The following is a 14704-nucleotide window of genomic DNA, read 5'->3' as shown; positions in this document are numbered from 1 at the left end:
AGCAAGTAATGCTTGGGGACCAGTTTCATTGGTTTGTAGTGAAGGTAAGCACAGTAAATGTAAACCTTCTACCAAGTGAGGAATCTTCCATGAGAAGATTACTTGCAACTCTGGAACACAGTTCCCAGGGAGACTGTTCCCCCATCCAGTGGGCGAAAACTTTGTTTTTTTCTGTGTTCTCTTTCTGTGATCCTACCTTTCTGTGTTCTAAATGTTGTTATTATGTTTGGCTTTTTAATGTTTAGCTTTTTAATTGTTTTCATGATGCATTTTTGTTTGGTTTTATTGCTGTTTAAGATTTGTTTTTATGATGTATGTTTTTAATCTGTTAACTGCCTTGGTGTGGCCCTCATGATAGCAGAAAAACATGGTATGTCTTTTATAAACAGAATAAATAAAAGGAAGCCATTCAATCTAACCCCTAACAACTTTTTTTTTAACACTATTGCCTCAGCAAAATGTTAAAGTTAGCCGCTGGGAAAAACATCCTCATATTTGAAATGTGACACTTTTAAACACTAAGTTGGTGCCAGATTTTGAAACATGGGCCTATTCTGCACACAATAGATAATGCACTTTCAGTGCACTTTAGAAGTAGATTTTCCTGTTCTGCACAGGAAAATCCAGCTTCCAAAGCACATTGAAAGTGCATTATCCTCTGTGTGCAGAATGGGCCCTAGTCTCTCTAAGGGTTGGAGCCAACCAACTTTTCAGCTGCTGTAAAAAGAAAGGGGGGTCACCTTTTGAACCCCAAAAAAGTGTACACCAGTGGTCATAAGACCTTCGTGAGCAAAAGCCATGTGGGACACAATTGTAGTAAGGAGGGGAATTGGGCAAGATTGTGTGAAATTCCTGGCTGGATCCAACTCTGTGAGAGGATGAGACATCCAGTTGGGAAGAAGAACAGAAAAGGTGGTAGAATCCATGGAATTCACTTTTTGTTTGACGGCTGCAGCATATTGTCAGTGGGCAAGTAAAATGGCTGCTTCATCTGCAGTAGTCAGCAGGCAAAGTAATTCACACCAGTAAGCATAGGACCCTGCATTCATTTGCAGATCAAACCTTGGGTAAAGGAACTGGACTTTTTTAAAAAATGGAACAGCAGCCCTATTTCTGCGTACGCTTCACAATTTATCAGAGAAAGAGAGTAGACAGACAGTATCTTTACAGGTTGCGTTCCCATTTCCCCACAGTAGCCCAAAGCATAAATTAGCTCTTAGACACAGAAAGAAAGGGGGTGGCAGGGTCTTGGTTTGGTGATGCTCCCCGGATAGATTATTTTCCCCGTCCAATCACGGGTACTTGATGCATCTGAATCAATAACAGCCTTGTGTCCTGATCTCTTATCAACCCCGACAGATTCTTGACCGCTGCAGCCTTTCAGTCAATGGCGAAAATGAACGGACTGATCTATTATTCTCTCCCACAGCTTGTTGTCAAGGTGCACATGAAAGATAACAGCTCCAAGTCACTGATGGTGGATGAGCGGCAAACAGCACGCAACGTCTTGGATAATCTCTTTGAAAAAACCCACTGTGACTGCCGGGTGGACTGGTGCCTGTATGAAATATACACAGAGCTACAACTTGGTGAGTTGCCTCATATCCTAGGGCCTCTAGCTCTGATGTTTTGCATTGGCAACTTGACGGAATTGCATTTCAATGCCCTCCCTCCGGATTCCATCAGCTTCAGCCTCCTAGTCTTGTTGAACCGCCGGCAGCCTGCTCAGGGCTTTGTGCGTGTGTTCACGTCCATGCATGCATGCAGGCATGCGCCACTCGTGTGCAACGCAGCATGGGAGGAAAAGAGAAGTGTATCAAAATGCGTGCTCTGAGGCGTGCCTGCATGTGGCTCAAGCAGTGTTCCTGTTTTTGTTTTTGTTTTTTTCTAGAAAGATTTTTTGAAGATCATGAAAATGTGATCGAGATCTTATCAGACTGGACTCGGGACACTGGGAATAAGATTCTGTTTCTGGACAAAAGTGAAAAATACGCAGTGTTTAAAAACCCCCAGGTAACGCGACACGATACAGCAAATCTATGTTTTCATGTGACTTGATTCCTGGAACAATAGCCATGTTATTTAGAACACATTTTGAGTCCAGGGACTCCTTTAAGATGAACGAGGTGTTATTCAAGGTATATGTTCTTCTATGCAAGCCCACTTCTTCAGATACAGCGAAACAAAACTTCCTCGGCCATTACATGCAGGTAGAGAGAGAGAATGGGGCAAATGAGAAAGAAAGGGTCTGAAAAATCATTAAGACAATCCAATACTTTTATTTGGCATTCCGCTCAAGACTACTTGAGTATCTTTAATCTCTGGTCTTTCTTGGCGCTTACTCCCCGATTCTAACCCACGGCAGCAGGCTCCTTGTTTGCCCAGGAAGAACTTCATGGCAATTCTCAAGTTCTTTGTTGTCTTTCCATTTGTATCTTCTTAATTGTAACTGCTCCACTAAACACAGTGACTAAATAGATGGGATACAGATAGGGATGCCAGCCTCCAGGTGGGACTTGGAGATCCCCTGGAGCTGCAGCTCATCTCCATGCAACCGAGATCAGTTCCTCTAGAGTAGTGGTCCCCAACCTTTTTATCACTGGGGACCGGTCAACGCTTGACAGTTTTACTGAGGCCCGGGGGGGGGAGTAAGGGATGCCGAGGGACGTCTCCGCTGCCACCTGAGCCCCTGCTCCACTTGCTTTCCCACCGGTGCCCCTGCTGCCCACTGGGGGGTGCTGCCAGCAGCAACTGCGCAGTGCCACGCCGAGGAGGAGCCCCAGCCATGGCAACCGCTGGAGAGCACCAAAGGTGAGCTGGCGGCAGAGTGGCAGGGCAGCCCCAAGGCAGTAGCTGGGGAAGAGCCGCGGATCGGTACCAACTGATCCATGGACAGGTAGCGGGCCCCGGACCGGGGTTTAGGTTCTCAATCGGGGGGTCAGGACCCCTTTGGGGGTCGAATGACCCTTTCACAGAGGTTGCGGCATGGCGAACAGCTTGGGTGTGTTGTGTGTGTGTGTGTGTGTGTGTGTGTGTGCGCGCGTTCATCTGTCTGGAGCAGCAGAAAAGAGTGAGATGGGCATGGGGGGACAAGAGGCAGAGCTGAACTGAGAAAGCCCAGTGAAAAAAAGCCAATTTATATACAATCGTGAACAATGGATCTTCACGCCATTGGTCAGTTTTGGTTTAATTTCTCCCAAAATGTCCAGTTTTTTCCTGACCCAGAGGTGGCATTCTTAGATGCAGACCCAGAGGTGGCATTCTTAGATGCAGATGCAAATCTTTTTAGATGGAGGGGAATCCTTCTCTTTCACAGTGCCCATGCTTGCTTTAACAACTCTTGCTAACCATTGCTCCTTTGGCACCTGTGTGCACCTGCCTCCTAGCTAAGGAGACATTTAACTGGGCTTTCAACTTGCCTGGAGGCTTTTCTTTCTTTTTTACTTCCTGGCCTTCCTGAGGAGCAGGAATAGCAAAAGGAAACTGCTGTTGCCACAGCAAAAGATGGGGAACGAACACAGCTTATTATGCCATCAAAATGAGCTAATAATAGAGGTAGGAACTGAAGCCAAGTCTTCCAGATTTACAGCGGGTGGTATAGTGGTTAAAAAGGGGTGGCCTCTAATCTGGAGATCTGGGTTTTATTCCCCACTCCTCTATATGCAGCCAGCTGGGTGACCTTGGGACAGTCCCAGTTCTCTCAGAACTCCTATCTCACAGGGTGGGGGAGAGGAAGGGAAGACGATTGTAAGCGGCTTTGAGATTCCTTTGGGTAGTGAAAAGCGGGGTATAAAAACCAACTCTTCTTCTTACCTAGAAGTTATGCTAACTGGCTTTTGGGAATCTCTCTTGAAATAAATGGAGATTTATGTTTTATTGCAAAATGCAAGATGTGATTTGCTTAGTATATAAAGTGAGCCATGGAAGTATATTTGAAACTGGATTAAGCTTGTTCTCTTTAAACAAGCAAGCTTTTGTCCTCTGATGCATGGGAGCATGCCTTTCACTCCATTTGTCCATCGATGATATAGTTTGCTCTCTCAGGAAAATCTCATTGACGGATCATGTTCCACGGAACTTGTTGCGGTGATTCAAGGAAATGGAGGGTCACAAGCCCGTGATTAAGAGCGAGAACCTTTACTAATCCTCAGTGTATCTGTAAAGCATAAAAGGGGATTCCCTGCTATGGTGACAGCAACAACCAGTGGGTCGGTGTTTGTTAGGACAAAAGAGGTATCTTGTAGCTGGCCCACCCCACAGTAGAATAATTGCCTCATGGGACACAAGAAGAAGAGTTGATTCTTATACCCTAAGGAGTCTCAAAGCAGGTTACAAGTAGCTTCCCTTCCTCTCCCCACCACAGGCACCTTGTGAGACAGCTGGGGCTGAGAGAGTTCTGAAAGAACTGTGCCTGGCCCAATGTCACCCAGGGGCTTCAGGTGGAGGAGGAACGGGGAATCAAACCCTCTTCTCCAAAGTCCGCTGCTCTTTACTACACCACACTGACTCTCACTAGATGTGGCCATGGTGATTTTTAGCACATAAAACTTAGGTATGGCGTTTCTTTTAGGACTGGGATATGTATAGGGCTTGGCAGACAGGGCTGCAAACCCTAGATTCCCGGAAGCCATAGGAAAAACAAATAATCCACTGTAGTTTTGCTTGTGTGTTATGTCCAGCTACAGTCTTGGAGGCTGTAGATAATGATGCTCCCCCTCCCCTGGTAATTTTAATAGGGGCTTGTTTTCATGGGCCAGAGAATCCAGGCCCTCTGTTAGCTAACTAGCTGGATATTATGCAGTGAATAAGGAAGCACCAGGTGCAACCACTCGACAATGAAAATATAGCTAATTATTTCACAGCTGCTTCATTCATTGCACGATGGCCTTCCTGAGCACCAGTGAATGAAGGATGGCCAGGAGAAAATAATTGTATCTAGTCAAGCCATTTCACTGTGGCTTGAATTACAATTAATCAAAAAACATGCGTGCTGATAGTTCCCCATTTTAAAAAAAGACACAAAAACTTGACTTCGAGATAGCCTAATTTCTGTTCCCTTCCACATTGTACTAATGAAGAGAGAGGGAGATGTCTTCTGATCAGTGGCTGAGCCACTAACTGTTCTCCCTTTCATAAATAAAAGCGGTTCAATCCAATAATGCCCATAATGTAGAATGTCCGTTTTTAGAACTGTGTCTTTAGGTAACTAAGAGATCAATAAGTGCATGGATCGGAGGAGAGCTGGTCATCTTCTCTGGAAGCAAATTAATACTACTTACCGGCTGAAAGAAGGAGTAGAGCAAGCCGATATATTTATTTTCCTTTTTAAAAAAAACTCTTAAAACTTGTTACAAATCCGCGCTGACTCCATTGATCTGTTAAGTGACCTGGATTCCTTTCCTCACAAAGAGACCCATTTGTCCTTTGCACGTAAAAACAATCAGGCTTCCTGGGGCGTTTACTCCGTACAATGTGAAGCAATGCCAGACGGCTATTGCATAAATTAACTGGTCCGTCAGGCACTATTTCTCCCCAGGGCATGGTCAGAAAGGAGTCATTTGTACTTTTAACTGTGACTTTTGGACTCTTGGAAGTCATTGACCTCAGAGAGGTTTCTTCTTTTAGGCATGCAGGCTCCTTACCCGGGGCTGCCGCTCTTTAGAGGCCTACTCAAAGCTAGCTATTTAATATCCATATGCAACATGCAATGTCATCCTGCAAACTGTGCTGTTTACTGAAAGATGGGGAAAGCCAAGCTGTTTTGAGTTGCATCGCTGTAAGAGCATTGGGTAAAAAACAATAAGTAACCTCCCGGTAAATGAAATGCAAACACACCGGTCTTAACACAAGTCGGAGAGGCAAATTCATATGCCACTGACAACGGGAAACCTCCTCCATCCCCTTGTCAAGACCAAAATGTAGTCTGTGGGGCTGCATTTATACACTCAGGGTGGTCTGTTTTTCCTCTCAATAAATGCCAGATGCTCACATGTAAATTGCTTGTAGGCAGAGGAAGTTCATTTTTTCCCCCATTTAAGCTGTTGGCAGCTGCTTTGAGTTTGTGCAGGAGTGACAATGATAGGACAAGATTTGTCCTTGTTCTTGCATACACGAACATGCAAAGGCAAACAGCTTCTGGTACTTCTTGCAGGAGGTTTTCAGGTCTCTTGGCATGTGTTTCCTGTACAAGCCCCAGTGAAATGAACAGGGACTGTTGTAAAAGCATAATAGTTTTCTTGGACAGTCCTACTGTAATGACTGGGATTCCGAAGTAAAAATGGTTAGTATCAAGCCCTAAACGCTTTGCTTATGTGTAGTTAATACATCATTGAAGTACAGGTATTCATTTTCCTTCCTTTTCCCTCCACTGGAGAAACTCAAGTTTAAGGCCCCAGTGGCTTAGTGGTAGAACATCTGCTTGGCATACAGAAGGCCCCAGGTTCAATCCCTAGCATCTCCATCTCCAGTTAATAATGATGATGATGATGATAATAACAATAATTTTATTCGTATCCTGTCCTTTACTGGTCAGTTCAAGATTTATTTTCATTTTATTTTAGATTTATAGCCACCCCTCTTGAACCAGTCATCTTGGAGCAACTCACAAGAAGTATAAAACAATAAAACCAACCAAAGATCAATATCACACAAATACATTTAAAAATGGCTTAAAAGGGAGCAACATGGTACCATTCAGTTAATTTTCCTGGAAGTTGCCATCTGATAGAGCCCTCTCTTTATAGAGGAAGGGATGGGGGGGGTAATCAAACCAGCGGGGGAGGCCCATGATCTTTTGTATGTATTGGCCTCAACCATACAACAGGCAGAAGAGCTGCATCTTGCGGGCCCTGTGGGACTGAGCCAGCTCCATGAGGGTCAGGTTGTAGATGATGTGAAAACCTTAATCCTAGGTCTCAGCCACACAGTACTGACTCCGATGAGCAGTGGTCTGATTCGGTATAAGGTGGCTTCATACCCTCATGTGTGTTCCTCGTATGAACCCACAGAAACTGCATCTGTGTGCTTAGTCCCAGCTTTACCTTCTCTTTGCATTTCCACACCAGATTTTGCTATTCCTTTGTGGCCATGGAGAGTTATTTCATAAAATGAAAGTTGTGAACATCAAATTGAATAATGAAGTCTAAAAATGTACACCTTGATGAAGACAATGAAATCCTAACAAGGGAAAAACATAATTTGCAAAAAAAAACCAAACAAAAAAACAACAACCCAGAAATCCATAAATAAAATATTGCTTAGGCCCCTTCCTGGTAGAATGCTTCTAAAGCAGTAGTTCTCAACTTGGGGGTCGGGACCCCTTTGGGGGTCGAATGACCCTTTCACAGGGGATGCGGCAAGGCGAGCAGCTTGGCGGGGGAGTGGCACTGTTGCCACTCTTCTGCTTCCTCTGTCTGGAGGAAAAGAACAAGATCGGCATGGTGGGACGAGAGGCAGAACTGAACTGAGAAACCCCGGAAAAAAACCCATTTATGTACAATCATGAACAATGAACCTTCACCCCATTGGTCAGTTTTTGTTTAATGTCTGCGAAAGAACCCTTGCATAGTTTTATGGTTGGGGGTCACCACAACATGAGGAACTGTATTAAAGGGTCGCGGCATTAGGAAGGTTGAGAACCACTGTTCTGAGGCATAACATGTTCAGAGTACAGTAAGAAGTGATGCCTCTTTCAAAGCATGTGGCTAGGAAACATTGTTATTTCGTGCTAACTTTGCACTTTATCTGCTTCCATCCGGCCAACATGTAGGAATCTGTTTGTGGATTTGAATATCCTTTGTTTCTACCATAAATTGACCCTTTCCCAATCTCATCATCGGGCAAATATCTGGATCACTCCGATTTTTATGCGTTCAAGATGTATCCAGAAAGCAAAACTTGCAAGCACAAGCTGCTTACAATTTTCAGAGCATAGTTTGGCCAGACTTCTGAACACTGCTGAACACCTGCAAGATTCCCCTTTGTCGTGGAAAACAACAGTCAGATTTGGTCATATGAAACCACATATGTGCCAGCGGAACCAGGAAGAATGCATCCAGCTTCCTTTAAAATGTTAAGTCAGATGAAGAAACCCATTATATTCGGAGCTTTTAAAAATGAATTTATTGATTTAGTGAGAGAAAGAAAAAAAACACTTGCAAAAAAAACACTTGCTTGTTTGTTGCCACCAGTATTTTTTTTTTACTGTTTATACTGCATTGATGTGTATTTTATGAGGGTTTTAAATATTTATTGTAAATTGCCACGAGCTGACAGGGTCCGGGAGTGGCGATGAATAAATGTGACTATTAATAAAATAGCTAAATAAATTGTTTTAAAATGACCCCTCCCCCCCCCCCCCCCGTTTGTCTTGCATTTTCGATTAGAATTTCTACATGGCAAACAAAGGGAAAAACGAAAGCAAAGAAATGAATGAGAAAAGCAAAGAAGCCTTGCTGGAGGTAAGCTGTGTTCTGGGTGAGCTGGCGTGCATTCGTTTGAGACCTAGGCTGGCCCACACCCTACGCATGCGGGCCTCACCACCATGTATGTTTGCCAGACAACAGAAGCATTTCAGTTCTTCATCTGTCACTGCACAAAACCCAGAAGTTCTGCGGTGGCGGTTTTTTGGAACTAGAGGGCAGTTTCAGGTTGAGAAAGTGGAAGGGGGGGGGGAATTCAATATCCATTCCTTTATATTTCAGCCCCAATCAGAATTAGGCCTTCTTGTGCCTGCTTACGTTTGAAAAAACAAAACAAAAAGCTGGATGTGCCACTCACAGAACTTCCAGCCTCACATTTTAGACACAATAAAGATCTGGGAAGTCTCATCAGGAAGACTTTGGACGGGCAGATTTAGGAGAGTCACAAGACTGTGAAAACACTTCCCTGTCTGCTTAAAGAGGCTAAACAATCAAGGGAAATAGAGTCCACAAGGAAAAACCATGTGTTAACATATCCTGAAATATGCACAAGATAAGCATTTTTCTAGGATGTTTTAGCTCACGCTCTTGCCAAAATATAACTGATCTTCCTTGACCTGGATGTTAAGGATGGCTACATCTGGCTGTTGCCTGATATAGCAAATACACTTCCAGACATCATGGACTACTGTTTTTATGTATAGTTGCCTTGTGGAACTGTCCATAGAGTACTTTGGCCACCTCATGAGAAGGAAGGACTCCCTGGAGAAGAGCCTAATGGTGGGAGCGATTGAGGGCAAAAGAAGAAGGGGACGACAGAGAATGAGGTGGCTGGATGGAGTCACTGAAGCAGTAGGTGCAAACTTAAATGGACTCCGGGGAACGGTAGGGGACAGGATGGCCTTAAGGATCATTGTCCATGGGGTCGCGATGGGTCAGACACGACTTTGCACCTAACAACAACATAGTTCTCATTATCTGATCACCTCATCGAGATGTTCTTTTGCATGGTCATGGAGAAGACATGAGCAGTGTGCTAGTGTTGTTTAATGTGGCTGGTCGGGGGTACTCCTGTTTTGTAACCCAATTCTTACTCCACAGGAAAGCTTCTGTGGCACATCTGTCATTGTGCCAGAACTTGAAGGGGCTCTTTATTTAAAAGAAGATGGAAAGAAGTCCTGGAAGAGACGTTATTTCCTTCTGCGAGCTTCTGGAATTTATTATGTACCCAAAGGAAAGACCAAGGTCAGACATGTCATAGAAATCCTTTCAAGCAGTAAAGCAATTCATGAAGGTGAAAGGGAAGAACTCCCAAGGTGGCCGACTAAAAGCTGCCTCTGGTGCACCTGAGAAGGTGTCCTTTTTCGGACTGCACCACTTGTGCAAATATCAGGAGGCCGTTTCTGGGCTCCTCGGGCTCCCCCCCCCCCCCACTTCTGGTTTTGTAGCTAGAGAAAAACAACGTGGCATTGATTTGAAACCTAGACTTGAAAAGGAATGAAACACGCTGTTGGCCTTTTGCAGCAAAATGGTACAGTTCCTTTCCCTCTGGTTCCCGCCGGAGACACTGTGTTGACAGTTTGCAAGCAGTCAGGACGTTGCGGGGCAAAAAATGCAATTAGAAGAAACCTCCCATTGTTTATGAGCAGGCCAGTGAGAAAGCCCATAGCCTGAGCCGAGCATTTTCCGCTCAAGGTTTGTATTTGCTTAGATAATACAATGCAGCGTTTGTGGGGAGCCCTTTACATTTTTAGAGAATTCTACAGAATTATGCTTAGAATTTTGCAGAATTTTCTAAAAATGCTACTTCATTTGAGCAGGCAGTGAGGGAGGGCCAGCTTTGGGGAGGCCAAGGAACTATTGTCCAACCTGCTGAAATTCTAGTTGGCTCCAGTTTTCTTTAATGTTCAAGTGCTGACTTGTCTTTTAAAGCGTGTGTGCGTGTGTGACTCTTCCCTTTCCCCAGAGCTGCTGCTGAAGTTCTCCTTCTCTTTTATCACTGAAACAACCAGCTGCTCTCTCAGTAGGCTGAGAGAGCAGCTGGTCGAAGGTCTCCAAAGCCAAACCATACTCCACATCACACCTTTGTTAGGACCAGCTACAGTGACACAAGCCCACATGCAAGCTGTCAAGTTCACTAGATCAGAGGTAGTCAAACTGCGGCCCTCCAGAAGTCTATGGACTACAATTCCCATGAGCCCCTGCCAGCAAATGCTGGCAGGGGCTCATGGGAATTGTAGTCCATTGACATCTGGAGGGCCGCAGTTTGACTACCCCTGCACTAGATGGTGGTGGAAATTACCGTCAAGTCACAACCAGCTTATGGTGGCCCTGTAGGGTTTGCCTAGTGATGTCACTAGGAACTGCCAGAAACTCTGTGTTAGAACCATGCAGTTTCCAGCTAGAGTGGTGTGGTATTACTTCTGGGGTTTCCCCAAAGTGCTGTCACGCCATTGCTAATGGCCGCACCCCAGTCTCCTGCTGGTCGCCAGGTCTACCTACCCTTTTTCAGCATGGTAAACTCCATCCACTGCCCTTGATCACACTAGTGCCTTTTTTAAAACTGAAATTAATATTCCAGCATTTTGATCAGAGGGAGTTGGAGAATATCACTCCTGCCCACTGCTACCTGGAATTATAAACATAGCAGTGGTCATCCAAGAGTGATGCATGGCTACAGATGCAAGGGTCATTTGCATACTGGGACCACGGCTTCCATCATGACAGCTGGCCACAGGGGCATCTCTTTGAATGAATTCATCAGCCATGACCTTCAGGCCAATTATCACTATGCCTGGGAAGCCTTTTGGTTGTTTGGGTGTTTCTAGGTGTGATTGTCTTAGGCCCAAACCACACGCAGCCTGTTCACAAAAGCTGGCAGCCACATGCAGAGGTGTACTGAGCTGTTTGTGGCCGCATTTGCAGCTGTACTGTCGACCTAATATGAACATCCGGGCTGCCAGAGCAGCTGTATAAATTGTGCATTTCAGTACATACACACCATGCCTACGAATCCATTTTGGCTTCTCCTTGCTCACCACCTCTCCTTCCAGGAGTGGATTGCATGGATTCTTTTTGCAAAACCCAGAAAAAACTCTTTCCCCCCCCCAGATATTTTGTCCATATTTATTTGTCTTTAAATATCTGGTTTGGGTCTCTTTTGATCATGCTCTGCCATTAAATGTCTCAATACGACCTGATATGCACAATCCTTTTTATTCGAGGCCTTCCACTCTTCTCCTCTCAGGAACTACAGAAGCTCTCTGAAGAAGAAAGAGCAAAACATTTCTTGTCAATTTGGCCAGGACTCTTGGTCATGACTGAGATGTACATAAAATCAGGGGCTCGTGGGAATTGTAGTACATGGACATCTGGAGAGTTTGGCCACCTCTGCTTTAGAGGCACCTACCTGTCCTGCTGTCTTCAGTCCGACAATCATCTCTACCACCTGTCTGGTTTTATATCTCCATTAGAAGATTAGATAGAAGACGGGCTTCAAGTTCACCTGTGTGAATGCTGTGGATTCAGTCGTCCCTACACATCCTGCCTAGGAAACAGAAAATATTGCCCTCTTCCTGTGCCCTGTTAGATGTTACTTACTTTCTTCTGGTTCTAATCAGTGTTACAACCAAAGAAATAATGGCTCACTGGATTGATAGATAAGCCTCTTTCTCTGCTACCTACCTCTGAATTGCAACGGCACAGAGGCACGATGGCACATAACTAGTTCTGGTTCTTTAGAGCAGGGCTTCCCAGCCGTGTTGAGCCTGTAAGCACTTCTGGAATTTGGGGAACAGACAGGAGGCATCGCAACCAAATGGCTGCCATGGTTTGGTGATACCAGTAAGAAAACGGCCACTCTTTGCCGCAGTCCTGTGAAAGCTTTCCTGGGAGTAAACCCCAGTGGAATGAAATAGGGGTTACATCTGAGTAGATCGAACCTTCAGTTCTTACTGAATCAGGAGAAGTACATGCCATTGTTCTAGAACAGGGGTAGTCAAACTGTGGCCCTCCAGATGTCCATGGACTACAATTCCCAGGAGCCCCTGCCAGCGAATGCTGGCAGGGGCTCCTGGGAATTGTAGTCCATGGACATCTGGAGGGCCGCAGTTTGACTACCCCCTGTTCTAGAAAGTCCAGCTGGGTTTCTTGTCTCTGGCATCGTCAGAGCTCAGTTGAAAAGGTATTTCTGCGTATGTATAAAAACAAAAACGGGATAACGGCTAATTGAAAACAAGAGCAACAACAAGCACAGGTCCTCCCTGCGCGAATTGGTGCACGCATTAGCTTGCTTTAAAAGCGAGAGGAAACCAAACGGCAGTACCATTTTCATTAAGAAGCGCCGTGTCGGTGTTTGGATGCGTCAGACGCCTCCCTGCGAAACCTCCGCTCGGGAAATGGCGACGTTAGTCAGGAGAACTGCGTTGCCATAGCAACGCATTAAAGGACGGGTGATGGTTGTTTCACAGCAGTTGCCGGAAGACTACTTAAGAGGAGAGCAAAATGGCCCTTGCTGAGGGAGCCGGGAGCAGAATCGCAGCTAATGTTTGCAAGGTGTGTCCAAATGGGTGCAGGCACCTTTCCGCCCAAGAAAAGAAAAGTCTTCCTTTTGGAAAGATGCTTGAACTTCGTCGGTTTCCTTTCCTTCCAGGAAAGAGAAAATTATCTGTCATTTTTGTACACCTGTTTTCATAAGTTCAAGAAGACTGGATACGATGGAGCCTTCCTTGGACTGAAAGGGCTGATCCTGCGTTGAGCTAGATGGCCTGTATGGCCCCTTCCAACTCCATGATTCTATGATTCTATGATTCTATGATTCTATGATTCTATGATTCTATGATTCTATGATTCTATGATTCTATGATTCTATGATTCTATGATTCTATGATTCTATGATCAGCCTTCCACTGGTGGAACTACACCTTTTCTGGTGGAAGACAGCTGCTTGCATTAGAAGAAGGCTCCACCATTAGCAGTGGAGATTTTGTATCCAACATGACAGTGGTCATATATCCTGGACGGGGAGAACCAATGGATCTCCATTCCTTGAAACACCCTCTCAAAATCCCATTTCTGGGTTTCGCAGCTTTGTTCTTCCCCCTCTGCATGGTCTTCTATGGCATATCCTTGTGCAGCTAAGGCCTCTCCTCATGTTTAGCATCCCCCTTCGATCTAAGTCCTGTAGTATGAAGGTTTTCCCCTGGGACTTGAACCACCAGGAAAATCACTGGCAAGGATCAGCAAGGGGAGTAACGAAGGCTGAAGAATCCTGCCTACATATTAGGGTGGAAATCCACTGCCTTTGAAGAAGAAGAAGAGTTGGTTTTTATATGCCGCTTTTTCCCTACCCGAAGGAGTCTCAAAGTGGCTTACAGTCGCCTTCCCATTCCTCTCCCCACAACAGACACCCTGTGAGGGAGGTGAGGCTGAGAGAGCCCTGAGGTTACTGAAGAAGAAGAGTTGGTTCTTATATGCCGCTTTTCCCTACCCGAAGGAGGCTCAAAGCGGCTTACAGTCGCCTTCCCATTCCTCTCCCCACAACAGACACCCTGTGAGGGAGGTGAGGCTGAGAGAGCCCTGATATCACTGCTCGGTCAGAACAGTTTTATCAGTGCCGTGGCGAGCCCAAGGTCACCCAGCTGGTTGCATGTGGGGGAGCGCAGAATCGAACCTGGCATGCCAGATTAGAAGTCCGCACTCCTAACCGCTACACCAAACTGGCTCTCCAAACTGCCCTGGGTTAATTCCCATTCATAATCCTTAATGTTTGGGCAGTTCCTGTCACACCCTATTTATTTTGCTAGGAATGGGAAAGGGGGCTTCACAGAAGGGGCAGTGCTAGTTTCTGCTACGGCTAGGTTACCCATATCCCAGGACTCACAAGGCCTCTTTGAACCATATAATCCTTGCTCACTGTTTCCATAGACATTAGTCACGCTCAGTTCAAAGTGCTTAACTTTTAATGCTTTGAGTGGCAAGAGGGGAAAGTGCCTCCTTTCCTGTGAACCTGTCCGTGCATTAAGATTTTTACCTGCTCTGTGTGCCCTCATTGTGCGAATGCAAATGAACAGTCATGTTATTTTTTTGTGTGTGTCATTTCCAGCCTGAATAAGAATTCAAAAGAACTAGGAAACTTTCACCGTGTTATGTGGTTGGTCCTAGTAAAAAGTACATGTGGATTGTGTTCTAGCCCCAAGAAACAGTTTAAAAAAAAAAAAAAAGAAGTAGGGCATTTTATAACACCTCATTTTATTTATTCATCCACTACAGGTATACAGCACTGA

General features: G+C 45.2%; 1 protein-coding gene across 2 annotated transcripts in view; it reads left to right on the top strand.

The window, feature by feature from the left end:
- The window catches only part of APBB1IP (amyloid beta precursor protein binding family B member 1 interacting protein), a 51311-nt gene that overhangs the window by 20751 nt on the left and 15856 nt on the right, over positions 1–14704 (top strand). For both annotated transcript variants that reach the window (XM_077302715.1, XM_077302713.1), the window contains exons 6-9: positions 1430–1589; positions 1892–2013; positions 8385–8459; positions 9522–9665. In XM_077302715.1, coding sequence (XP_077158830.1) covers positions 1430–1589; positions 1892–2013; positions 8385–8459; positions 9522–9665 — 501 coding nt within the window. The remainder of the gene's footprint in view (positions 1–1429; positions 1590–1891; positions 2014–8384; positions 8460–9521; positions 9666–14704) is intronic.

The sequence above is a fragment of the Paroedura picta genome, chromosome 11 (assembly GCF_049243985.1).
Source record: "Paroedura picta isolate Pp20150507F chromosome 11, Ppicta_v3.0, whole genome shotgun sequence".
Taxonomy (NCBI): domain Eukaryota; kingdom Metazoa; phylum Chordata; class Lepidosauria; order Squamata; family Gekkonidae; genus Paroedura; species Paroedura picta.
Note: the sequence above shows the minus strand (reverse complement) of the source record. Positions and strands in the feature narration are given on the sequence as shown.